The following is a 27784-nucleotide window of genomic DNA, read 5'->3' on the forward strand; positions in this document are numbered from 1 at the left end:
ACGAAAACACCTTAGGAAGGTAGCTAAGAAAGCTTAGTTAGTTTAATGTTAAAGAAGTCCTTTGGAAGGCAGATAGGTATAGTTTAATTAAAAGACTTAAGGGAAGCGTGGCTTAGAAGCCAGTGTTGTTACCAAAGGAGGATAGTGATTATAATCCTGAATTACGTGAGAACCGATGACGATCGCCTCATAGTCTCAGATGTTGTATATCATCTCCTTTGGGGCAAGCATAGTGTAAAATATGTTAAGACTTGTTGTATTGTCGTATTGTTGTGAGTAAAGTGTGTCTCAAGCAGGCCTAAGGCGAGGCTAAGCTAGCGCTGATATTTAGCTAATGCATTGGAGTTTGTAGAACAGGTGAAAACTGTTCAAACTGACTGGTGGACGGTTGTGAAATCAAAGAGAACCGTGGAGTGTATGTGAAGTAGTTTTGAGTTGGAAAAACGTGAAAGAAGGAGACGTTTTTGTGAAAGGCCTCAGAGATTAGGACCAGCTAACTGTGGCCAAGTGATGCTGGGTCGCTAATTCCGCCTACTTGATGTTACGAGGCATGAGAAAGTAAATTGTGATAAACTGAACCTTGAATCTTATGCTGGAGCATTGTGGGTGGAAATAAAATGCATAAGTGATGTAGTGACTGAGTGATTAAACCAAAAATGCGAGTTTTCTCCAAACTGGAAGGAGAGAAAATTTAGAACAAAGAAACCTCCATTTTCTATCCTTCTTCATCCGGTGGGAATTCAAAAAAAGACCCACATCCGGTTGATAGCTAAATGCCTCTGGTGGACAAAATTGAGACTACAACTAAAAGTTTATAGAAACTTTACAAAATTTAAACACCTCCACCTCCTGTAGGACGGCAATTAAAGTGCACCTACATTTAAAATCGTGCACCAGCAGACAAATTGGTAAATTACAATTAAAAATCCAATTGAACAGAAAAAGCTAAAGAGAAGAAAAATGTGAAACCAGAACCCCAGAGGGAGACTGTAGACCGGACGTCAGAAAAAGGACTGACAAGAGAACATGACTCCCCAGCAACAGGGATCCACACTTCCGGAACCAGGTCGTATATCTGCATTCACACACACTATCATAGTCAATTAAAGGAGGCTGAATTGTAAAGTGTACAAAACTGTCTCTTATATGTTTTTGAGAAAACATGTTTAATAAGTGTGTGGATGACAGATATGTAGACTTTTTGTGTAATTCTGGAGCAGACAGAAATGATTAGAGCAGAACAGAGCCGCAAAATACTCAGAATAAAGAGCGTAAAATAAAAACAATCAGCTAATGATGGATTACGTTCAGAATAAAAAATAATAATAAAAGACTTTAGTATCAGGCCATATTAGAGATGGTATCTGTTTAAGCAAGAAGTGTCAGCATAACCCATTTAACACACACGGTCACGGCTTCTTTGTATCCCTCTGTAAAAGGCCGGCGTGATTCCCTCTTGGATGGCTGTCCGTTCCCACCTCTCCCAAAAATATTAAGCAAACCTCATGACATTTTGTGAAAGACTATAATCGTCGACAGACGAATAGTAGGGAGATAGAATCTTCTGAGAGTTTAGTATGGGTGCTAAACAGTGTAGGGAGCTAGAAGCTCCTGAGGGTCCGATCGTAAATGTCATGAGGAAGAAATATGGTGAAGAGAGTTTGTCAAATTTATCAATTTGGACGGAATTCGGATTCCAAAGGGTGGTTCTTTAAGCAAATTAAAAATAAAGGACCTAAAAGAGAAGTTGCAAGAAGTGTCAGAGAGAATTAGATCAAGTGTCAGGAGCAATCTATAATTCCAGTAAGGAAAACTGCCATATATAGGATGGCTGAGTTACTGAGAGTTACAGGTAGTAAATAAAGTTGTAGTACCAAGATCATCCAGAGATCCAGAGAGCACATTTTTAATAATAGATATAGCAAACGCATTCTTTTCCAGCTAAGTGGTAAAAGAAAGTCAGATTTAGTTTGAATCCAGTTTGAGGAAAAGAAGTGTGCATTTACATAATAATCCCATAAGGATATGATGAGCGCCTTGATATAATAAACTACAATTGTTCAAATCAATAGTAAAGAATTTGAGTTACAACATTTCACAATCAGGCAGAGCACTGGAAGAGGAGAGGAAGAACTTAATTAGAAGCATCTAAACCAGATTAAGAGACAAATTGTGTAATTTCTGTAGAAGCTGAGTGCCAAATGATGCACTATTAATTAACCCTCTGTCAAAACGGATTTCTAAAAACCCTATATCAGTATCTGATAAGATAATAGGGAGTGAAACAGCTGACGAATTATTTAAGAAAATAAAGTTTTGGTAAACTCATCTGTTTTAGAAATACCAGACTATAAGAAGCCTTTTATCTAAACGGCAGACTTTATGACATTAGTATTAACACAGAACCATGGAGATAAGAGGAGACCAGTGGTTCACTACTCTTCACAATTAGACCCAGTAGATAAGGCGATGCCTGACCGCACATGAGCAGTAACTGCAGCTTCAATGGCAGGTCAGGCCTCTGCATCAAGTGTTATTCAGGCCATTGACTTTAACACCAGGCATGCAGTGTCAAGTCTTGTTTTCACAACCGCATCTGACTATAGAATAATGTACAACTTTGATCCATCTACATTATTTCCAACAGCTGAAGACGGAGAACCACATGACTAAACGACAGAGACGGACAAGGAACTTCACCAAGACCAGACTTGACTGACATTCCCTAAGAGGAACCAGAGATAGAAATGTTTGTTAACGGATCATGTAAAGTAACCTAGAGGATCCGAATGTGACGAGATTTCTGTAGTGTCACAGACAGACATATTAAAAGCAGAAGCTCTACCTAATCATCTGTCAGCAGAGGAGCAGAACTGATAGCGTTGACAGAGACATGCAGATAAAAGAAAGATAAAGTTGTAGATATCTACACAGACGGTAACTATGCATGTTCAACAACATGTGTTTGCTCAACAAGTACAGCATAAAGGTATGGTAACATTGACTAACAAACATATTACTCACTTTAATAGAAGACTTATTGAAGGCAGTACAGCTACCAAAGTATATTGCTTTATATAAAGGCACAACACATATGATAAGAACTGATCCAGTTTCAGTAGACAACAATATGTAAATGAGAAGACAAACACACCAGAACACAAGACAGAGATATTGAAAGAGATGCAGAATGCAGCTACAAAGTAAGAACAAGCCGTTTGGACTAAGAATAATTACATACAAGACAGAGACGACTGACGAAAGAACACTTGACCAGAGAAGAACTCAGTACTACCAAGAAGATTTTATAAATGTGTGTATTGAGACACGGTATTTGACCATGTCTCAAAAGGGGGAGTATTATATTGAGTATTATATTAGAGTATATTCATAGCATTTGATTCAAAGGCCGAATGCCGACTCCAATAAAATCCATGCAGATGTGCTGAAACGGATATTCTGAACTAAATAAATATGAAGGAAATAAATATAGTTTAACGATTATAGACGTGTATAAAATGAGCTGAAGTATTTCCAACACATACAGTAGATGCTATGACAGTAGCTAAAGTGTTTACAGCTAAATGAACTGTAAAATAAGGTAATGTGGGTAAAGGATAATAATAATAATGATAATAATAAGCTTTATGTAAGAATTGCAGGCCAAAGTACTTGCACTGCAAAGACATAAAACATTAGACGGAATAAGAACATTTACGGTACAATAATCAGTGTTGATGTAAATAAGTGTGAAAGACTAATGGTATAAAAGAACATTGGAAATCATGCCAAGTTTCCCTATCTGTGCCGGGAAAACTATCAGAGCCATATTTAGAAATATACCACCATTGGGAAAGAGAGGAAGGTAGAGAGGTGTAGAGAGAGAGAGAATCCTGGTGACACCTGACACATAAATATATCACCACTCCTGTGAGAGACACTGACTCCATAAAGCAGAAACTGGACCTCTTCGTGGTGAAGTCTGACTACACAGGGAGGTGGTACCCATAGGGGTGCTTGTCTCACCATCAGTGAAGATTCAACAACCCGAAGTTTTAGAAGGGGACTGTGAAATGGGGGTCAGAGTCATCACAGGAGGGTGAGTATAGCCCTGTACACCTGAGACTGCACAACCACATCAAATTTGATTTCTGTGACGTAATAACCTGTCCCTCTTCTCTAACAATATGCAGAACAGATCAGGTGGGCAGAGGAGCACATCTGCCACGGAGAGGAGTGACATGTAAGAAAATAAATGATTGTGATCCATTATTCCTCACCATCGTTTCATCGCATCCCAGAGATTAGAGACTGTTTGTTTTAGGCAGCTGAGGTTTTAGGAGCAGGTCCACAAGGACACTTTAGGATAAAGGTAGAAAACAAGAAGACTGCAATCTCAAAGCAGTCAGTAGGAAAGGATGTAAAGTTACTACAGTAAGAAATAGAGTAGGCATGGAGACAGGATATGTGGAGAAGAATATGTGGCTTGACTGCAAACTGTATACCACTAGCTCAGTAAATATAGTGTGTGTGTGTGTGTGTGTGTGTGTGTGTGTGTGTGTGTGTACCAGTCAGGCCCCTCCTTGCTTTAAGCCCAGTCCCAGTACTACTTGGACCAATAACAGAGTAAACCTGTCTGTTAACAATGATGCACAGTGTAACAGAACCACTCAGCCCAATTTGCAAAAATCTCATTAAGAGATTTCCAACTCACAGAACCAATAGCACAAGACTGAAATATGTGCATTGATGACACTGGTCGAGCGTTTCTATGTTTGGCCCACAACAGGTCAAACTCTTGTGAGCTTGAACTCGGCTGAAGAGAAACACAGCACCTGGGGAGAGCTTCAGCTCCACAGCATACGAGAGATGCAGTAGGAGTGCCCCGGGGAGTGCCAGAGATCAAATTTGAGCAGGTTTTGACTCATTGTTTTTATGATGAGCAACTACTAATAAGAATGTGGATTAATTACATTCATTGCATCTAACAGAGGTTTATTAATTATTACAAGGGATGCCGTTAAGGGACAAGCTGAACAACAAGCGGCTTCCAGCTTATTGACATGAAAGAATGTCTTTAGACATGCTCCTAGCAGAGAAAGGAGGTGTGTGTGTGCCATGTTTGGATCATCCTGTTGCACAATTATATCAAATAATACTGTTTCAGAGAGATCTGTTACTAGTCTTACAAATATTGACAACATTAGATAAAGAATTAGCAGAGAATTCAGGGGTAGAGAATTAGTCTGGGGATGCTATGGAAAGACGGTCCGGGAGATGGAGAGTTCTCATGTCACTGGTATCTTCAGCATTAATAGCTATATCAATATCAATTTGTACATTATCTCCACAGATTATATTTTGTAAATATTTATGCATTTTTTATATTCATGTACCAGCTAACCCAGAGCAAATTCTTTGTAGGTGAAAACCTACATGACAAGAAAGATTATTCTGATTCTGAATACTTACTGTATGTGGATGTTGTTATATACCATAAATTAGAAGCCGCATGACGAGATTGATTGATTCCACAATCACAAAACAAATGCACACGAGTATCAGCCCCCCTCCATAGATTTATGCAATTTGATAGAACTAGCCTGATTACAGAACGGAATTGCATTAGACATGGTGCTAGCTGAAAAAGGGAGTGTCTGCAAATTGTTTGGCTCTGTGTTGTACTTTCATCCCAAATAACACAGCCCCTGATGGATCCTTTACCGGAGCTTTGAAAGGACTTGACAGACTCAGCAAAGAGCTAGCATCAAACAGTGGGGTATAGAATTACTTCACAGGCCCCCTGGAGCGTTGGTTTGGCCAGTATAAGATGTTGGTGTTGTTCATACCGATAATGATAGGAATACTAATCCTATGTGGATGCTGTTGCATTCCATGTATCCACACCCTGACCACTAGACTGATCACCACTGCCCTGACCAAAGAGAAAGAAACTGAGAAAGGTCAGTTTTTTATGCAAGAGCAAACCAATTTACTCATAGACTATGATATAGAGCAGGAACACGACAGCCAGGAGGAAGATGATTTCGTGTGAATAACTCTACAAAGTGTTCTTTGCTGCCATACCGAAGCCACTGACTTTATTGTAGTTACAGTCTCGTACTGTAGTCACAGTCTCTCAGTCGTATACAGACATTACAGTCTTATACAGACATTAAAAGTTTACTAATATTTACTGTCTTTTACTGGAAGTGTTTTTTATTATACTGAAGCTAATTGTCTTTATGCTGGAATAACAAATGAAGTTTTTTGGTTTTATACAGAAGGTACTTTTTATGACTGGAATAAAAACAAGTGCACTATGAATGTATTCTTGTATACCATATGCTGAATTTGTACACCACTCGGTGCCTTATATTTACTGGAGATTATACACACCATAAATGGTGTGTAAAGGGGGAATTGTCAGGTAAATTAATCCTAAATTGTATTAATCCACATTGGAAAGACTATCATATGTATTTGTTTACCTCAATCAATATATATATATATCTACACTACGAATATGTTTCTGCGCAATTATGTATTTTCTGCACTGAGTGTATTACAAACATAATAGGGGCACTTCCCCTTTAAGAAAACGGGTCAACAAACCATTACTTCCTGACTGCTGACGGAGGAGCGTGTTGGCGCCAAACTGGGACCAATGAGGAGAAGGTCAACGCCTACTCCTTCTATGTAGCCACATGTTTTACGACTCTTTGTACACACTGGAGCGGAGCCGTGAGACAGCAACATGGGGGCTCTTTGAGCCATGCAGTCTATGGAAACGGCGATGCAATTTGTGTCCTCAGCTGAGAGTATTTTCTATGTTTGACTTATCACGTTAATAAATATATCGATTGAACTAGAGGATTGCTGTTTTGATTCGACATTCAAGCTCCGAGTTCTTCAACTTTTTCCACCCTTTAAGGGGCATGTCCAGGGAGGGGCCTCCCCTGAACTCTGATTGGCCCCCATGGATGTAGTCTTGGTGATGACACCCATAAATTATAAGTCAAATGGATAGTTGAGAAAGAAGTGAGAAATGGAAACGAGAGTGTAAGCCTTACTGCTGTTCTCATTTTTCAGTGCAAGTTCGTTTTGAGTTGGTGAGAAATTTAACATTAATCGGGTCCTAAGCAGGATCTAAGATATATATATATTTTTTTGTATATATTTTTATATTATTTTTACCTCTCTGGGAACCATCACCTTATCGTGGTGGAGAGGTTTGTGTGTCTCTATGAACCTGAGAGCTGTGTTGTCTGGAGCCTAGTGCTCCTGGTAGGGTCTCCCAAGGCCCGAAGAAGCTATGTGGTGCCTCCCATCCATCCATCCTGTGGGCCCGCCACTCATGGGAAAAACCGCTGGGGTCGGGTGCACTGTCACACGGGTGGCAGTGATGGTCAGGGACCTCGACGGACCAGACCCGGGCAGCAGAGGTTGGCTCTGGGGACGTGGAACGTCACCTCTCTGTGGGGGAAGGAGCCGGAACTAGTGCGGGAGGTGGATCGCTACCAGTTGGATCTGGTGGGGCTTACCTCCACGCACAGTCTTGGCTCTGGAACCATACTCCTGGATAGGGGTTGGACTCTATTCTTCTCCGGAGTTGCCCAAGGTGTGAGGCGTCGGGCCGGGGTGGGGATACTCACTAGCCCCCGGCTGAGCGCCGCTACGTTGGAGTTTATCCCGGTGGACGAGAGGGTTGCCTCCCTACGCCTTCGGGTTATGGGGGGGAAAACTCTGACTGTTGTTTGTGCCTATGCCCCAAACCGCAGTTCTGAGTATTCGGCCTTTTTGGAGACCCTGAATGGAGCCCTGCAGAGGGCTCCAGTAGGGGACTCCGTAGTCTTGCTGGGAGACTTCAACGCACACGTGGGAAACGATGGAGACACCTGGAGAGGCGTGATTGGGAGGAAGGGCCTGCCTGACCTAAACCCGAACGGTCGTTTGTTGTTGGACTTCTGTGCTAGTCATGGAATGGCCATAACATAAGGATGCTCATAAGTGCACGTGGTACCAGAGCACCCTAGGCCAAAGGTCAATGATCGATTTTGTAATCGTATCATCTGATCTGAGGCCGCATGTTTTGGACACGGGTGAAGAGAGGGGCGGAGCTGTCGACTGATCACCATCTGGTGGTGAGTTGGATCAAGACCTGGTAAACCCAAAAGGGTAGTGCGGGTGAACTGGGAACGTCTGGAGGAAGCCCCTGTCCTGGGGATCTTTAACTCACACCTCCGGCGGAGCTTTTCAGACATCCCTGTGGAGATTGGGGGCATTGAACCTGAGTGGGTGATGTTCAAAACCTCTATTGCTGAAGCTGCGGTGATGAGCTGTGGTCTCAAGGTCTTAGGTGCCTCAAGGGGCGGTAACCCTCGAACACCGTGCTGGACCCCGGTGGTCAGGGAAGCCGTCCGACTGAAGAAGGAGTCCTTCCGGGTTATGTTATCTGGGAGGACTCCGGAAACAGTTGCAGGGTATCGAAGGGCGGCAGCTTCTGCCGTGTCAGAGGCAAAGCAGCGGGTGTGGGAGAAGTTCGGAGAAGCTATGGAGAAGGACTTTCGGTCGGCACCAAGGTGCTTCTGGAAAACCATCCGGCACCTCAGGAGGGTGAAGCGAGGAACCATCCAAGCTGTGTACAGCAAGGATGGGACCCTGCTGACTTCAACTGAGAAGGTTATCGACCTCTGGAAAGAGCACTTTGAGGAACTCCTGAATCCGACTAACACGCCCTCTATGGTTGAGGCAGAGCTGGAAGCTGATGGGGGATCATCGTCAATTTCCCTGATGGAAGTCACTGAGGTAGTCAAACAACTCCACAGTGGCAAAGCCGCAGGGGTTGATGAGATCCGTCCAGAAATGCTGAAGGCTTTGGGTGTTGAGGGGCTGTCTTGGTTGAGACGCCTCGTCAACATTGCGTGGAAGTCTGGGACAGTGCCTAGGGGTTGGCAGACCGGGGTGGTGGTTCCCCTATTTAAAAAGGGGGACCAGAGAGTGTGTGCCAACTACAGGGGTATCACATTTCTCAGCCTCCATGGTAAAGTCTACTCCAAGGTACTGGAAAGGAGGGTTCGGCCGGTAGTCGAACCTCTGATTGAAGAGGAACAATGCGTGTTGAAATGGACTGATGTTGACGTATAACACCTTATTATCCACTGCTGACCACAACTGACACCATGAATAACCCTCACTCCTTTAAACATGTCAGGTGCCCTCGAACAACACGCAGAAGTTTAAGCTTCTCTAATACATCGTGGGACCTGTGAATGTCCTAAAATTAGGAAATCTGGCGTCTGTCTCCTGCAAAATGACTGACAGGGTCGCTGCCCTCCATTATAATACATCCATGCTAACCCCTGATGGTGTGTGATACTTGCTATCAGGACCCATGGCAAACAGGAACTCCATAAATAGCTCCATGCTTTTGACTGGGGTCCCCCTGGACCCCGATACATTGGCATTTTTAAAATAGCACTAAATAAAACAGGAACAGAAAACAATAGGAAAAAGTTCATTGACAATGTCATTAAAATTGGTATGATAGAATAAAGCACCTGTGAGCTTTGACAAAAAGTATATATGTGGGGTCTGCAGTGGACCTCAGATGGTGGGATTAAGTTTAAGGTGCTTTATAACCTGATCTTGAGGCGTGTCATGAAGAGGGTCCGGGGTCAAGTCAAAAATATGTAAAGAGATTGTTTTGCACTTCCAGAGTCATAATAAGAAAACACCTGAAGCTAGTTTTTAAGCTAGTTATATCAATATTTAATGAATAGGGCTCAAACTATTTTGGAAAAAATTCATAATGATATGAGAAGACCCTAGCTTATTAAACATAAACATATAACATAAACAAGCGTCTCTAAATGATCCCAATATACTATAGCCCGATATGCTAATACCACTACATGCTGATATTTCTCTGTTTAAACTATGATGCCAGCTACACCGTATGATGCAACATTTACATAATTCTGTTTGTTAACTTAAAATTGTCACAACACACATAATGTCTGGGGTCAGGCAGAAATGTGGACACAACACATTAAAAAGATGAAACAAGAATATGAAAAAACTAAAGGATCACAACGAACAATACATTTGTATCTCATGATAATGTACATGCCAAATAAATCAATAACAGTACCCCTTCTATTGCCTGTCGCTCAACGTCTTACTTAAACCCACCAACCAAACAGCAGGTTGGTCCCGCTGCGGCCTTTTTTATTCAAATGCATCATATTTAGTGCTAATTACGTGTCACAAATGTCATGTGACCAGGTACTGCTGGGCTCTGGAAGTGCAGCAGCGAGTTTACAGCCTTTAGTTTGTGGTGTTGTTGCGAAATTTGAGTAGAATGAACATCTTTTACATTATTCATTATTACCAGTAGGTGTGCCTGGATGTACCGGTATTGACGATAACTGTGATATTTAAAGAGTGAAATATAGATATCATGGTAATAATAAACATGAGCATTTTGCATAATTGTTCTTTTGTACTCTCTCTCCACCTTCAAATAATTTATTTGCCTAAAAAGAGACAAATGCACAAAATGAAGTATGCTCTTTGAACTTGTCTGCTACTACTCAACATAACCTTTCACACTAACAGTGGGTGTATGAAATGTATACATGCAGACACGTCTGGGAGTAAGGTGTGCCACTTCAAGTGGGAGGCAAGGCTCACGATGACTTGCAGTGCAAATTAATGACAGGAAAATGGGGTGTGAAGGATCACCAGGGCTTGCTTAACAGGAACTGAACACGATGAAACCTTTTTCATCAGAATCATCAAAAATGATCACGAGTTTGAGTGAAAAGAGAAGCTGTGAGACTGAAGTGTCCCTGCTTGAGTGAGTAACAGCAAAGCCATGAGCCTCAACAGTATTTAAGTCCCACCCTGGTCCGTACAACACATCTTTCACTGCGTACACTCTGGCTCCTCCGTGATGGACACATGGCGAAGGATTTCTAATATCTGAAGCCTTGCAGGCGAGTACATTTTATGTTTCTGCAACCTTGAATCCAAACACTTGTTCATTACCATGTTATTGTGTCACAGGAGGTAGTTCAGGAGAAAAATCTATCACAATTCCAAGTTAGCACCTAAACATATTACAGTTGCAAACTTTGAGTAACTTGATTCTATGACGAGCGCGTGTTATGTCTTTCAATAATACTGAATTTATAAAGCATGTATCTATCAAATAGCTAAAAGGGAAAATGTCAACTTAAGCAAAGATAAAAGTAAACACATAAACTTAAGTAAAAAACACATTCATCTAATTTCATTGAACTTAAATGAAATGTTACTATATAAACTCAGGAGGTCTCTGAAGGAGCCTGTCAGAAGCTCAGATGCCTGCAGTACAGAAACAAAGGCATACTGAAGCTACGTGTATCATTCACATGTGTCATTCACATGTATCATTTGCTTTCTGAAGATTTTTCTTTTTTTGTGGCATGTTTAGGATTGCAAACAATAATGCAGTATGCAAACATTTGTATTCTTCACATTTACATTTCTCTAATGTTTATCAAAAAACTCTCTCTAAACACTAAATTGATTCAAATAATAGATAAAACCTGAAGCAATTCTACTTTGCCTGTCTAACTATACAGTGCTATAAGCAGATTATAATTATGTGTATAGTGCATTATAGACTTATTATATTATGGGCTTGCAAAAAGAGTCAGTGAATGTCCAGCAATTATGAAGTATTATTATACTTGACCTAAGTCATTATAAAATACTTTATAGTGTGTTATGTTTATTATAAAGCATTATGAATATTTTTCGGTGCTAATAACTATAATTATACAGACCTATAAACAGATTAAAAAGTATGAATATAATACATAGACATGGGTGTCATATAAAGTGCTACCGTTTTCTTTTTGTGTCTTAAAACTTGAACTTGAAAAAAAATAAATCACTTTTACAGATTGCATCTCGCCTAGAAAAGGTTATACTGTAGCAGATTTTCTATTTCTATTATAAGCATTAATGTGCTTCCTCATGAGAGCAGCTTAAACCCTGTACTTCCTACATGGTGGCAATTTATGTAAAATGATGTCTTGACCGATCAGTGGGTGTCAGGCTGCGCTGTCATAAATCTACTGAGCCCTCTGACAAGGTGACACCATCCTCTAAATGTGTCTTATTCTTCGTATTCAGAAAATAACTTTATTAGTTGAGAAGTTGGCTCTTTGGAAAATGAGTGCGCTTAGAATTATGGCTCCATACAGGTAGATGAGGATGTTTAAAGACTTTGATTCAGCTTCATGAATGATATACTCTACAATGCTACTATACTTTTCTTTCTTTCCCTCTTACACACATGTTCTGATAGACTGTAGTTGGTTCACTTAATATTTCATTATGTCTTGATCTAATCCGTTCTTACCTTCGTAGGATTTGCAGACACCTTGGTAAATAACCAACAACTGTAAGTGTGATGTCTGTGTGTCTCTCCTCTACTTCAGACATTAGCTTGCAGCCATGGGTGACTGGTCTTACATGTCCTCACTGCTGGACAAGGTCCAGTCTCACTCCACTGTGGTCGGGAAGATCTGGATGAGCATTCTCTTCCTGTTCAGGATCTTTATCCTGGGTGCTGCTGCGGACAACGTCTGGGGAGACGAAGTGTCAGAGTTCTCCTGTAACGTCCTGGAACCAGGATGTGAACACGCCTGCTACAACTGGATGTTCCCAATATCCTACGTTCATTACTGGGTCCTGCAGATCACCTTTGTGTCGACACCCACCCTACTCTACCTGGGCCATGCTATCCACATCATCCACAAAGAGAAGAGGATGATGGAGAAGCTGCAGGACAGCACTAGTGGAACCTTACGGAGGAAGCCCAAGTATACAGATGACAGAGGGAAGGTGAAGATAACAGGCATCCTCTTTTGCACTTACATGACTCAGCTGGTGTTTAAGATCCTCCTGGAGGTGGGATTCTGTGTGGGCCAGTTCTACATCTTTGGCACCGTGTTCATGGTCCCCTACTTCCACTGTCCTTTGTCTCCACCTTGTTCCCGTTTCAGCGGTGCCGAGTGTTACATTTCTCGTCCCACAGAGAAAACAATTTTTGTCATCTTCATGCTTGTAGTTTCAGGCATTTCGGTGCTCCTCAACATCATCGAGATGATCTACCTGCTCTGTAACAAGAGGAGAGAGAGCAGGAAAACACATCAACCTCAGCACTATTTGCTCAGTTCACAGCAGTTCCCATCCAACCCAGCTTCGGGAGCCACGAGCCACCAGTATGGAGGATTCCCACTGCGGCATGTGCCGACCCAGGGTCTGACAGGCCTCTGCAATGACGACCAACACATTGACTCAGACGTCAGTAAAGAGAAGCTCACCTGATACATGAATATAAACAGTTATATCCAGTAAGTTTTGAATACTACAGTTACTCCACTACATTTGTATAACAGCTTTAGTTACAAGTTACTTTTCAGGAAAAAAATGACCCGTCATGTATCTCAAAATTTGGTGATTTTTAATTTGAATTCTGATAAAGTATGATAGTATTAAAGGATTATTATTATTTTGATTGTACAACATTTTTTATCTTGCACAGGGGCTGCAAATTTACTTTCCTCACACTCATTTTCTCTACCATGTAACAATGTTTATCTATTGTCCCTAATAAACAAACAAACAAACAAGATAAGACGCATGTTATAGCAGCACAAGTCAAATGAATAAATAGTATTATTTCAGACATTACATTCAAAAGGTACACATTGTATTGGGCCAGGCGTAAGGTAAAAACATTTATTTCATTTTATTTTGCATAATTGAAATGTTGAGAATGGTAATGCCAGGCAAAAGAAGAAATACATAAGGAGAAGATTCATTTCTTTGTTTTTGCACTGTCGAGAACAAAACCTGATATCTCGAGAGCAATGTTGAACTTTTTAGAATAAAGCAATCTACTAGCGTTATATTGAAAGTTTGACTTAATTATAGACATCTCGGCTTTATTCTTGACGTGCAAAATACATTTTTAAAACTTGTGCATGTAACATTTTTCCCTTAATGGCTGTCCCCAATAATGTTCCATATGCTGTAGGCCTATTACAATACTTAGGTCACATACATCATTTGCAAAATGTGAAAATATATTTATATGTGCAAAAGTAATGAATCTGGGTAGAATAGTGAGACCTTAACAGTCAAAGTCAAGCATATCTACAGTATGTAGTGTACATAAGGTGCATAGGTGTAATACTAATGGTCTAGTGGTCCCTGTAGTTAGTTTACTGTAAGATGCTCTGGATAAGAGCATCTGATAAAATACCTGTAATGTAATGTAAAAGCACCAGGGGGCAGGGTTCAAATATTAACTCCAGGCACATTCTCTCTCTCTCTCTCTCTCTCTCTCTCTCTCTCTCTCTCTCTCTCTCTCTCTCTATATATATATATATATATATATATATATATATATATATATATACATCTCCTGTCTCTATAATTGTGTCTATGATGTTGGGCTATTCTGTACACAAATATATTGCATGTCTTTCCATGGGAGAGAGATTCTCAGTCGCTCTTCTTGAGGTTTCTTCCATTTTTTAAAAACGTAATAACCTTTCTTTAGGGGAGTTTATCCTTATCTGAATGGAGGGTCACAGGACAGATATGCTCTACATATTGTAAAGCCCCTTGAGGCAAATTTGTGACATTGACTTGACCAGGAAAATTGACCTCTGTCACATAATGTGGCATTTCTCTTCATACAGACATTTCAAAAGGAAATGTTTTGAGGAAGTCAGAGTTGCTGATTTGACAGTACTGAGGCAGAATCCTTGTTTAGCATGTGGAAAAAACATCACGACAGAGGGAAGTGGAGAATGCATTTGCTGGGAAGGTTAGAGCAGCTTCTGCCTGGAGACTTCAGTCCTTAAAATGACCTGTCAGCAGCTGGCTTTAAGTCCCACAACCTCATTTGAGCTGCTCAGTTTATTACTATTTTAGAAACTAATCAGGAGTTAACAATGAAGCTCAGAGGCTTAGCACAGGTGTGCTACCAAAATCATATCGGTTATAAATGTGGAATGCCATAAAAATCCAGCATAGTACCTGTCCAGTAATACATATTCTTGATGAAAGCCCAGGTTTCCCAAAGCTAAGGCTGATTTCAGAGCATGTTTAAATTGAGATGCCACCAGGGAAAGTCCGGAGGCGTCAAGATGAGAGGTAACCAGAGAGGACTGTCATATTAAGTCTACGCAGAAACACTACATTAACGTTAAGTATTTAAGATATCTTAGACAGTAGAGAACATTGTGCAGCACTTTTTATTGACTTATCCAAGGCTTTTGATACAGTAGATCATGCCTTATTGTCACAAAGACTCTACAGTATAGGTCTCTCAGATCATGGTGTCTGTTGGTTTGAAAACTATTTATCAGGCAGATCACAGTGTGTGCAGGCAGAAGGTAAAACTTCTAGTTCTCTTAATGTATCCAAGGGTGTACCACAGGGATCGGTTGTAGGACCATTGTTATTTATCATTTATATAAATAATCTTAATCACAATGTTTTAAATGCAAATTTCCATTTTTATGCTGATGACACAGTAATTTACCGCTCTGAATCCTCCCCTAATCAGTCTCTTTGTCAGCTCCAGCCTGCTTTTAACATTGTACAATGTAATTTGTGTGATTTGAAATTTGAAACTTAACTGCTGGAAAGACAAAGCTCATGATGATCTCGAAAGCAAAAACCAAACACTTGAACCTCCCTCCTATCACCACGGGGCACCACAAGGCACTGAGATTCATAACAAACCTCAAAACCCTGACGCACCACTGCACCTTATATGCTCGTGATGGATGGTCTTCCTTGACCACCCGTAGACTGAAACACTGGCACATCCTTATTTATAAAGCTATTCTGGGTACTCTTCCACAATACCTAAGGATCTACATTAGTAAGAAATGTAGTGGCTTCGCTCCGAGGACTTGTTTCTTTTAACTGTCCCAAAAGTCCGCACAGAACTTGGGAAAAGGGCTTTTAGTTAGTTAGTTTTAGTTTAGCTGCTCCGGCTGCCTGGAACCAGCTGCAGAATGAGATGAAACTCAGAGAGCTAATCTCTCTGAACAGACTTAAAGCAACTCTTAAAGACATTGAAGCAGACCGCTGTGTCTGTAAATGTTTTAATTAATGTTGTGATTGTTTTCTTTTATTGTTTCTTTTGTCTGTAACTGTGCTGCTGCCTATCTTGACCAGCACACTCTTGAAAAAGAGATTTTTAATCTCAATGAGGCCATATCCTGGTTAAATAAAGGTTATAAAATAACATAAAAAGATGGTACAAGCATAGCCTTCATTACACAGCTTGTTTATTCATCAACCATTTCTTTTCATTTGGCTTAATGATGCTGTTTTGACAGAAATTGATTATTTGACAATTAACTCTCATCCACTCTGTGAGATGTGAGACTCGAAGACGTTCAAATCAGGCAGTAAAAAATTTCAAATAAAAACTCATGATTGTACATAACATGTTTTGCCGTCGTCAAGGTAATGTGATATGATTTGCATTTACAAGGTGACATAGTACCTGAAGATTCACGGCTTTAGGCTTCATGGGGACATTGGGATTGGGCCTTAACCTCACCGTCTGTGGACGGGTCACAAATTCATGCCTATGCTTGACATTAGAGGTCCGTGTGTGTGTTTTCACTTTTCCTGTGTGTCTGGAAAAGCTGGAAAAGCATGGGTAATTGTGGACTATTTTTCAAGCAATGGAGAACAGCTGGAAACTGAGAGAAGTTAAATTTCCTGGAAACCGTTTATCTGGAAGACATTATTTTTTTTCTAAATGTAAGTCTGGTGTCATATTTTTCAACAAATCCCCTGTGCAGACCAAAGCAGCAAAGTGTTAGTTCATCTCTGAATGCTTTCGGAGTTCCCTGCTCTGTCTCTCTTTAGAAACAGCGCACTAATATATTCTTTAAAAGGCTCAGTAACTAAGAGTCAACTATTTACAACGTAAGAAAACACATGTAAACAGACTCAGCACAAACACACTCACCAATCTGACGTACTGGAAATAAAGAAAGAAGAACAGAAATACCTTAGTCACACTAAAAACTGATGAGTGTGTCAAACACACATTATTGTGTTTTAACATGCTGATTGCGTGATTCTGATATTGTTAACGTATATACTCTCTGTACAGCTTACATTAGTGTTTTATATATAAATAATAATATAATAGCGGTGAGTGCCCCCTATCGTAGAAGGACGGTGGGTTCTACTAGACTTTCCTCCTGTTGGCAGCCATGAAGGCGCAATAACGATCAACTTCAGTCCAAGTGTTTTGATGGGATACTGGCCTAACGTTTATCCTTGGAGTACACACTTATATAAACACGTGCAGACATACACACAAAACAATGATATCCCAAAACATCTTCATAGATTTCCATTTACAGACAAACCTACTCTCCCTCCTGAAAAGGACACACATTTGATATGAAGGCCTATTGTACTCTGTGACGTCAAAAGGCTTGAACAGGAAGGCAACCAATAACAGTGAGAAGTCTCACAGGATGTTTTTATGGATTGTTTGAAGCTCGTGGACAGTATGAGAGGTAAACACGACACTGGGAGGAAAACAAAGACGTCACAGGCTCTGGCAGGGGTTTACATGTCACCCAGTGCATCGTGTTTTAATAGTTTTTGAACAACATTGATGCGCATTAGGCACAGATGAATAAGCTGTATGGGCAGTAATGACAGTGTTATAACCCCGGCTGCTCCTCCCATACAACATATCAATGTATCAAATTCAAGGGACGTGCGGTAAGGGGAGGCAAAGCCCATCATCATGAAAAGTAAAACAAATAATAAAATAAATATAAATGTATATTTGACCACTGGTCTGTGCCATAACTGGATTTTCTGTATGAGTCCAATAATTGTTATAATTTTTATAGTCCAAATCGCTGAATGTGTGTATTCTCTGTTCAGATACAGGAGAGATGCGAGCTGCGGCAGCGACGAGCTGAGCCTCACCTCGGATTGCGCAATCCCTCACTAAATTGAGCGCATGCATTTGGCGCGTGCTTGTTGCTATTGTGAAGTAAATAAACATGTACTCGTACACCTCAATCAAAATGTATTATTGCACAACATGTATTTCTGCACAAATGTATAATGAGCACTATATTAGTTATGAATGTGAAGCACTGTAGGTTCTCTTCAAAGAGTTTCAGGTCTACCTCCATCTCGCCACATACAAGACGGCCCACCAAGGGGCATAACCGCGCCAACATGGACCAATGACGACACCCTTCTGTAGAGAATATAGCAAAATGTTTATGATGTTTTTGTAACACTTTCACTTGTACCAACAGACAGCTAACTGGCTCTTTATTGATTCGGACTGTGGACTTGGTGTGTGAAAGTGTCCTCGGCTGAGGGTATTTTTTGACATTGCTGTCATCATCACTTTAAATAAATAAGTATCTTGATCAACTAGAAGTTTACTGGATTCAATTGAAAGACTATCTCAGCGCCCTTTGGGCTTCAAAACCCAACACTATCTCTCTGTATGTCGCCAATATAATGTTTACAGACACTTTTATTATGCATCCTGACTTTCCATAGTCCAGTTAATGTATGTAATGTATGTATGTAACATATTTAGTCTTGCTGATGTGATATAAAACCACAGTGAGAAGACACAAGCTACTGCTAGCTAACATCAGAGTCAGGTGCTACTGCTAGCTAACATCAGTCAGGTGCACTGTAGCACCGTTTAATTTAGTTTCTTTCTCCGACTGACGGCCAAAAATGGAAGATTTTACAAGTAAAGGTAAGACCACATTTTTCATTGAAAATGGGATCTGACTAAGAGAAAACAATCCAATATTTAAATTAAAAACTAAATTTTGACCTTAAATAAAATATTATTTTGTTTATAGTGCTGTCTGTATTCAAATGAATCGAAGCATCAGACTAAAAACGCTATAGAGGGTGTCACAACCCCGGCTCTAGGGCAAGACAAACAGACGAAAAGGACACCAAATGGCAAAATATATAAGGGATTTATAACAAAGGACATAACTTGCACAGCAAGGTATGCAAACAAAAACCCATGGTTTCCTGGCCCAGGCAGGGAGAGACCGCAGCATCGCGGATGCTGCCCTTTTATGGTCCTGAGATGCGCTGCGCCCAGGTGCTCCAGATCAGACGGACACTGTCATCAGCTCCACTGACACCTTAAAGACATACAACACAGTGACTGACACAAGACAGGTTAAGCAAGGACCGTCACAAGGGTGCAGAGCAAATACATGTACCTCTCTGAGCCGCTATAAATGTAATGTTCTTTTGTTAAGATAATCTAATGAACAATGTCTTATTTATTAAGTTTGCAATGTATGACCTATATAGCCCTGAGTATGACCCATGCCATATGTGCATAATTTGACATGACTGACATGGACTCCATATTGTAATGAAGTTCAGGGAACCCTTTAATGATCATGAGGAAGTGACCTTCACATCTGTTTTAGATTATGTTGGTGTCATGATCATATGTGCCTCAATGTATGCTTCGGAGACGAGGTTCGTGTGTTCATTAAGAACTCAAATATAAAGGTTAGATTCTCTTCATGAGTTGGGACACTACGTGGTTGTGCTTGGAAGCAGGTAGTGTTCTCATTATTATTGTTGTGTTGCAACAAAATAATAATTGTTAAACTATATCTGTGTCTGTGCTTTATTGATTCCTCTCTGTTTCATACCACAATGTTGTGAACGTTAAATATCCACGACAAGAAGGCTGTGGTAAAATCTCATAGAATTGAGAAACCAGACTTGGATTTCCAGTGAAAAAAGACCAAATCATAGTAAGGAAAACGAATTTGGAGTGTATTAACTTTGAAGTTGTATTGGTTACTTTGGAATTTATTTATTTTTAAAAGCAGTGAAAAAGAGAGCGAATTTAACAGTAGAGTTATGGTTGAATTTCTTTTATTTTTAAATGTTTTGTTGTTGTTTGTAAAGGTTTGTCTATTAAAGGGTAGGAAAAAGCTGAAGAACTCGGAGCTTGAATGTCGAATCAAAACAGCAATCTCCTGATGTAATCTATATATTTATTTAACGCAATAAGTCAAACAAAGAAAATATTCTCAGCTGAGGACACATTTCGCGTCGCCGTTTCCATAGACCGCATGGCTCAAAAAGCCCCATCGTTGCGGTCTCACGGCTCCGCTCCAGGTGTGTCCCGAGAGTCGTAAAACATGCGGCTACATAGAAGGAGTAGGGGTTGACCTTCTCCTCATTGGTCCCAGTTTGGCGCCTACACGCTCCTCCGTCAGCAGTCAGGAAGTAATGGTTTGTTGACCTGTTCTCTTAAAGGGGAAGTGTCCCTATTATGTTTGTAATACTCACAGTGCAGAAAATACATAATTGCAGAGAAACATTTTCGTAGTGTAGATATATATATATATATATATATATATATATATATATATATATATATTGATTGAGGTAAACAAATACATATGATAGTCTTTCCAATGTGGATTAATTTACCTGACAATTCCCCCTTTACACACCATTTATGGTGTGTATAATCTCCAGTAAATATAAGGCACCGAGTGGTGTACAAATTCAGCATATGGTATACAAGAATACATTCATAGTGCACTTGTTTTTATTCCAGTCATAAAAAGTACCTTCTGTATAGAACCAAAGACTTCATTTGTTATTCCAGCATAAAGACAATTAGCTTCAGTATAATAAAAAACACTTCCAGTAAAAGACAGTAAATATTAGTAAACTTTTAATGTCTGTATAAGACTGTAATATCTGTATACGACTGAGAGACTGTAACTACAATGAAGTCAGTGGCTTCGGTATGGCAGCAAAGAACACTTTGTAGAGTTATTCACACGAAATCATCTTCCTGCTCTATATCATAGTCTATGAGTACCCCACTGTTTGATGCTAGCTCTTTGCTGAGTCTGTCAAGTCCTTTCAAAGCTCTGGTAAAGGATCCATCAGGGGCTGTGTTATTTGGGATGAAAGTACAACACAGAGCCAAACAATTTGCAGACACCCCCTTTTTCAGCTAGCACCATGTCTAATGCAATTCCGTTCTGTAATCAGGCTAGTTCTATCAAATTGCATAAATCTATGGAGAGGGGCTGATACTCGTGTACATTTGTTTTGTTATTGTGGAATCAATCAATCAATCTCGTCATGCGGCTTCTAATTTATGGTATATAGCAACATCCACATACAGTAAGTATTCAGAATCAGAATAATCTTTCTAATACTGAAGATACCAGTGACATGAGAACTCTCCATCTCCCGGACCGTCTTTCCATAGCATCACCAGACTAATTCTCTACTCCTGAATTCTCTGCTAATTCTTTATATAATGTTGTCAATCTTTGTAAGGCTCTAGTAACTGATCTCTCTGAAACAGTATTATTTGATATAATTGTGCAACAGGATGATCCCAACATGGCACACACACACACCTCCTTTCTCTGCTAGGAGCATGTCTAAAGACATTCTATCATGTCAATAAGCTGCAAGCTGCTTGTTGTTCAGCTTGTCCCTTAACGGCATCCCTTGTAATAATTAATAAACCTCTGTTAGATGCAATGAATGTAATTAATCCACATTCTTATTGGTAGTTGCCCATCATAAAAACAATGAGTTAAAACCTGCTCCAATTTGATCTCTGGCACTCCCCGGGGACTCCTACTGCATCTCTTGTATGCTGTGGAGCTGAAGCTCTCCCCAGGTGCTGTGTTTCTCTTCAGCCGAGTTCAAGCTCACAAGAGTTTGACCTGTTGTGGGCCAAACATAGAAACACTCGACCAGTGTCATCAATGCACATATTTCTGTCTTGTGCTATTGGTTCTGTGAGTTGGAAATCTCTTAATGAGATTTTTGCAAATTGGGCTGAGTGGTTCTGTTACACTGTGCATCATTGTTAACAGACAGGTTTACTCTGTTATTGGTCCGAGTATTACTGGGACTGGGCTTAAAGCAAGGAGGGGCCTGACTGGTACACACACACACACTATATATTTACTGAGCTAGTGGTATACAGTTTGCAGTCAAGCCACATATTCTTCTGCACATATCCTGTCTCCCTGCTATTCTATTTCTTACTGTAGTAACTTGATATCCTTTCCTACTGACTGCTTGGAGATTGCAGTCTTCTTGTTTTCTACCTTTATCCTAAAGTGTCCCTATGGACCTGCTCCTAAAACCTCTGCTGCCTAAAACAAACCGTCTCTAATCTCTGGGATGCGATGAAACGATGGTGAGGAATAATGGATCACAATCATTTATTTTCTTACATGTCACTCCTCTCCGTGGCGCAGCTGTGCTCCTCTGCCCACCTGACCTGTTCTGCATATTGTTAGGGGAGAGGGACAGGTTATTACGTCACAGAAATCAAATTTGATGTGGTTGTGCAGTCTCAGGTGTACAGGCTATACTCACCCTCCTGTGATGACTCTGACCCCCATGTCACAGTCCCCTTCTAAAACTTCGGGTTGTTGAATCTTCACTGATGGTGAGACAAGCGCCCCTATGGGTACCACCTCCCTGTGTAGTCAGACTTCACCACGAAGAGGTCCAGTTTCTGCTTTAAGGAGTCAATGTCTCTCACAGGAGTGGTGATATATTTATGTGTCACCAGGATATATTTTTCTCTCCCTCTTCTTCCTTTCCAAATGGTGGTATATTTCTAAATATGGCTCTGATAGTTTTCCCGGCACAGATAGGGAAACTTGGCATGATTTCCAGTGTTCTTTTATACCATTAGTCTTTCACACTTATTTACATCAACACTGATTATTGTACCCTAAATGTTCTTATTCTGTCTAATGTTTTATGTTTTTGCAGTGCAAGTACTTTGACCTGCAATTCTTACATAAAGCTTATTATTATCATTATTATTATTATCCTTTACCCAAAGTACCTTATTTTACAGTTCATTTAGCTGTAAACACTTTAGCTACTGTCATAGCGTCTACTGTATGTGTTGGAAATACTTCAGCTCATTTTATACACGTCTATAATCGTTAAACTATATTTATTTCCTTCATATTTATTTAGTTCAGAATATCCGTTTCTCGGCATTCGGCCTTTGAATCAAATGCTATGAATATACTCTATTAATATAATACTCAATATAATACTTCAATATAATACTCCCCCTTTTGAGACATGGTCAAATACCGTGTCTCAATACACACATTTATATAATCTTCTTGGTAGTACTGAGTTCTTCTCTGGTCAAGTGTTCTTTCGTCAGTCGTCTCTGTCTTGTATGTAATTATTCTTAGTCCAAACGGCTTGTTCTTACTTTGTAGCTGCATTCTGCATCTCTTTCAATATCTCTGTCTTGTGTTCTGGTGTGTTTGTCTTCTCATTTACCTATTGTTGTCTACTGAAACTGGATCAGTTCTTATCATATGTGTTGTGCCTTTATATAAAGCAATATACTTTGGTAGCTGTACTGCCTTCAATAAGTCTTCTATTAGAGTGAGTAATATGTTTGTTAGTCAATGTTACCATACCTTTATGCTGTACTTGTTGAGCAAACACATGTTGAACATGCATAGTTACTGTCTGTGTAGATATTTACAACTTTGTCTTTCTTTTATCTGCATGTCTCTGTCAATGCTATCAGTTCTGCTGCTCTGCTGACAGATGATTGGGTAGAGCTTCTGCTTTTAATACGTCGGTCTGTGTCACTACAGAAATCTCGTCACATTCGGATCCTCTAGGTTACTTTACATGATCCGTTAACAAACATTTCTATCTCTGGTTCCTCTTAGGGAATGTCAGTCAAGTCTGGTCTTGGTGAAGTTCCTTGTCCGTCTCTGTCGTTCAGTCATGTGATTCTCCGTCCTCAGCTGTTGGAAATAATGTAGATGGATCAAAGTTGTACATTATTCTATAGTCAGATGCGGTTGTGAAAACGAAACTGACACTGCATGTGTCACTGTTAAAGTCAATGGCCTGAATAACACTTGATGCAGAGGCCTGACCTGCCATTGAAGCTGCAGTTACTGCTCATGTGCGGTCAGGCATCGCCTTATCTACTGGGTCTAGTTGTGAAGAGTAGTGAACCACTGGTCTACTCTTATCTCCATGGTTCTGTGTTAATACTAATGTCATGAAGTCTGCTGTTTAAATAAAAGGCTTCTTATAGTCTGGTATTTCTAAAACAGATGAGTTTACCAAAACTTTATTTTCTTAAATAATTTGTCAGCTGTTTCATTCCCTATTATCTTACAAACTCTCTTCACCATATTTCTTCCTCATGACATTTACGATCGGACCCTCAGGAGCTTCTAGCTCCCTACACTGTTTAGACTAAACTCTCAGAAGATTCTATCTCCCTACTATTCGTCTGTCGACGATTATAGTCTTTCACAAAATGTCATGAGGTTTGAATATTTTTGGGAGAGGTGGGAACGGACAGCCATCCAAGAGGGAATCACGCCGGCCTTTTACAGAGGGATACAAAGAAGCCGTGACCGTGTGTGTTAAATGAGTTATGCTGACACTTCTTGACTAAAGTCTTTTATTATTATTTATTATTCTGAACGTAATCTATCATTAGCTGGTATTTTGCGGCTCTGTTCTGTTCTAATCATTTCTGTCTGCTCCAGAATTACACAAAAAGTCTACATATCTGTCATCCACACACTTATTAAACATGTTTTCTCAAAAACATATAAGAGACAGTTTTCTACACTTTACAATTCAGCCTCCTTTAATTGACTATGATAGTGTGTGTGAATGCAGATATACAACCTGGTTCCGGAAGTGTGGATCCCCGTTGCTGGGGAGTCATGTTCTCTTGTCAGTCCTTTTTCTCACGTCAGTCCTTTTTCTCACATCCGGTCTACAGTCTGGGGTTCTGGTTTCACCTTTTTCTTCTCTTTAGCTTTCCTCAATTCAATTGGATTTTAATTGTAATTTACCAATTTGTCTGCTAGTGCACGGTTTTAAATTTAGGTGCGCTTTAATTGCCGTCCTGTAGGTGGAGGTGTTTAAATTTTGTAAAGTTTCTATAAACTTTTAGTTGTAGTCTCAATTTTGTCCACCAGAGGCATTTAGCTATCAACCGGATGTGGGTTTTTTAAATTCCCCCCGGATGAAGAAGGATAGAAAATGGAGGTTTCTTTGTTCTAAATTTTCTCTCCTTCCAGTTTGGAGAAAACTCGCATTTTTGGTTTTAATCACTCGGTCACTACATCACTTATGCATTTTATTTCCACCCAAAATGCTCCAGCATAAGACTCAAGGTTTAGTTTATCACAATTTACTTTCACATGCCTCGTAACCATAAGTAGGCGGAATTAGCGACCCAGCATCACGTGGCCACCGTTAGCTGGTCCTAATCTCTGAGGCCTTTCACAAAAACGTCTCCTTCTTTCACGTTTTTCCAACTTAAAACTACTTCACATACACTCCACGGTTCTCTTTGATTTCACAACCGTCCCCCAGTCAGTTTGAACAGTTTTCACCCGTTCTACAAACTCCAATGCATTAGCTAAATATCAACGCTAGCTTAGCCTCGCCTTAGGCCTGCTTTAGTCACACTTTACTCACAACAATACAACAATACACAAATCTTTACATGTTTTACACTATGCTTGCCGCAAAGAAGATGATATACAACATCTGAGACTATGAGGCGATCGTCATCGGTTCTCACGTAATTCAGGATTATAATCACTATCCTCCTTTGGTAAACAACACTAGCTTCTAATGCTAGGCTTCCCAGAAGTCTTTCAATTAAACTATTCCTATCTGCCTTCCAAAGGACTTTTTTAACATTAAACTAACTAAGCTTTCTTAGCTACCTTCCAAAGGTGTTTTCGTATTAAACTACATTCAATGCAAGCTTACCATAAGCTTTATCCGGTACCAGCCCGGACACCCCCAGGGATTTGGTTGATTAAATATAAGTTCTCCTAGAACTCTAACCAGACTATGCTGGAGCTCTCCAAAAGATTTTCATACATATCGTTAACATCATTAATATCTTTGATGCTTGCTCTTATCGCTTGTATTTCAACATTCAGGATTGCTTTTTATCGTTTAACAGCAGTTGTATTAGCTATGACCGTCGAACATTGTTGCTGGCATTCATTAATAAGTTTTCCTAGTCTACCTGCAGTGAATATTTGTTTTTAACCGGTGTTCACCCTCACCTGATCTTTTGCACGTGCAATGAATACCAGTCAACGATGCTCGGCGATCGTTCTTCACTTCTCCTTTCGGGATGCCCACCCAGGGACGTCAATTAAAGGGTAGGAAAAAGCTGAAGAACTCGGAGCTTGAATGTCGAATCAAAACAGCAATCTCCTGATGTAATCTATATATTTATTTAACGCAATAAGTCAAACAAAGAAAATATTCTCAGCTGAGGACACATTTCGCGTCGCCGTTTCCATAGACCGCATGGCTCAAAAAGCCCCATCGTTGCGGTCTCACGGCTCCGCTCCAGGTGTGTCCCGAGAGTCGTAAAACATGCGGCTACATAGAAGGAGTAGGCGTTGACCTTCTCCTCATTGGTCCCAGTTTGGCGCCTACACGCTCCTCCGTCAGCAGTCAGGAAGTAATGGTTTGTTGACCTGTTCTCTTAAAGGGGAAGTGTCCCTATTATGTTTGTAATACTCACAGTGCAGAAAATACATAATTGCAGAGAAACATTTTCGTAGTGTAGATATATATATATATATATTGATTGAGGTAAACAAATACATATGATAGTCTTTCCAATGTGGATTAATTTACCTGACACTATTGTTAAATGTTTACGCTGGGGGAATCATGTCCATTCACTTCGTAATCTGAGTTTCTGGCTTGGAAGGTCCTAATGACTTCTGTTAAAGTTCAGAGATTCTCGATTGAAGGAATTTGATTTGCTTTGCAGCAACGTGCACGAATCACAGGGTGGAGGTTTTTGGCCCATGCCTGTGCCGGTACGTTCGGTGGTTAATAAGTCTGAAAAGCCTATTAATAAGTCCGTTTTGAGTTGAGGGGGTTGAAAGTCAAAAGAATAGAACCTGACCTCGTAACTCCGAGTGCACAAACACAAAGTGGACTAATTTCCATGTTTTTTTAGGATCCTTTGTTAGTTGAAAAACTCAGTATAGAGCGCTGAATATTGCTTGTGAACCATGGTATTTTAATTTTTAATTTTTAACTTCTTGTCGATTAGAGGACGACAGAGAGCAATCTGAAGTTTCTCTGTTAGCACCCCTTTCTTTTTGGTTCCCCTCATCCTGTTGGAGGAGACATTCTTTGTTTGACTAAGTGCTGTGTGTGTGTGTGTGTGTGTGTGCGCGCGCGCGCGTGTTTGTGTGTGTGTGTGTGTGTGTGAGGGATTCGCCCCCCTTTTCCGCTCATCAGAGAAGACGGACAGAGAAACTTGGTGTGTCTGAATGAGAGTTGATCACTCTGTGTTTTTTATTTTTTATTTTATGAATAAGTTTTGAGAAATGATTATTACCATTGCTGCAGTGTGAATTTTCATGATATTTGTCATTGACTAAGTACATGTATTTACTTATATATTATATAAGGGGCAACACATATTACATACAGTAACATTGAGGGAAAGAGAAGAGAGGTTTTACTGACGAAACATATAAAAAGGTTAATGTTGAATTAACATTAAATGTAATAAGTGGATTTATTTTTTATTTTTTAGAAAAGGCTAAAGCTTTTCTTTATTTTCACC

General features: G+C 40.1%; 1 protein-coding gene across 1 annotated transcript; it reads left to right on the top strand.

The window, feature by feature from the left end:
- The first annotated feature begins 10876 nt into the window (after nucleotides 1-10876).
- On the top strand, nucleotides 10877-13572 carry LOC115003798 (gap junction Cx32.2 protein-like). Its single transcript, XM_029425724.1, has 2 exons — nucleotides 10877-11000; nucleotides 12495-13572. The coding sequence occupies exon 2, from the start codon at nucleotides 12511-12513 to the stop codon at nucleotides 13384-13386; it is 876 nt and encodes a 291-aa protein (XP_029281584.1). The 5' UTR covers nucleotides 10877-11000; nucleotides 12495-12510; the 3' UTR covers nucleotides 13387-13572.
- The last annotated feature ends 14212 nt before the right edge of the window (nucleotides 13573-27784 follow it).

Source organism: Cottoperca gobio, chromosome 24 (assembly GCF_900634415.1).
Source record: "Cottoperca gobio chromosome 24, fCotGob3.1, whole genome shotgun sequence".
NCBI classification, from domain to species: domain Eukaryota; kingdom Metazoa; phylum Chordata; class Actinopteri; order Perciformes; family Bovichtidae; genus Cottoperca; species Cottoperca gobio.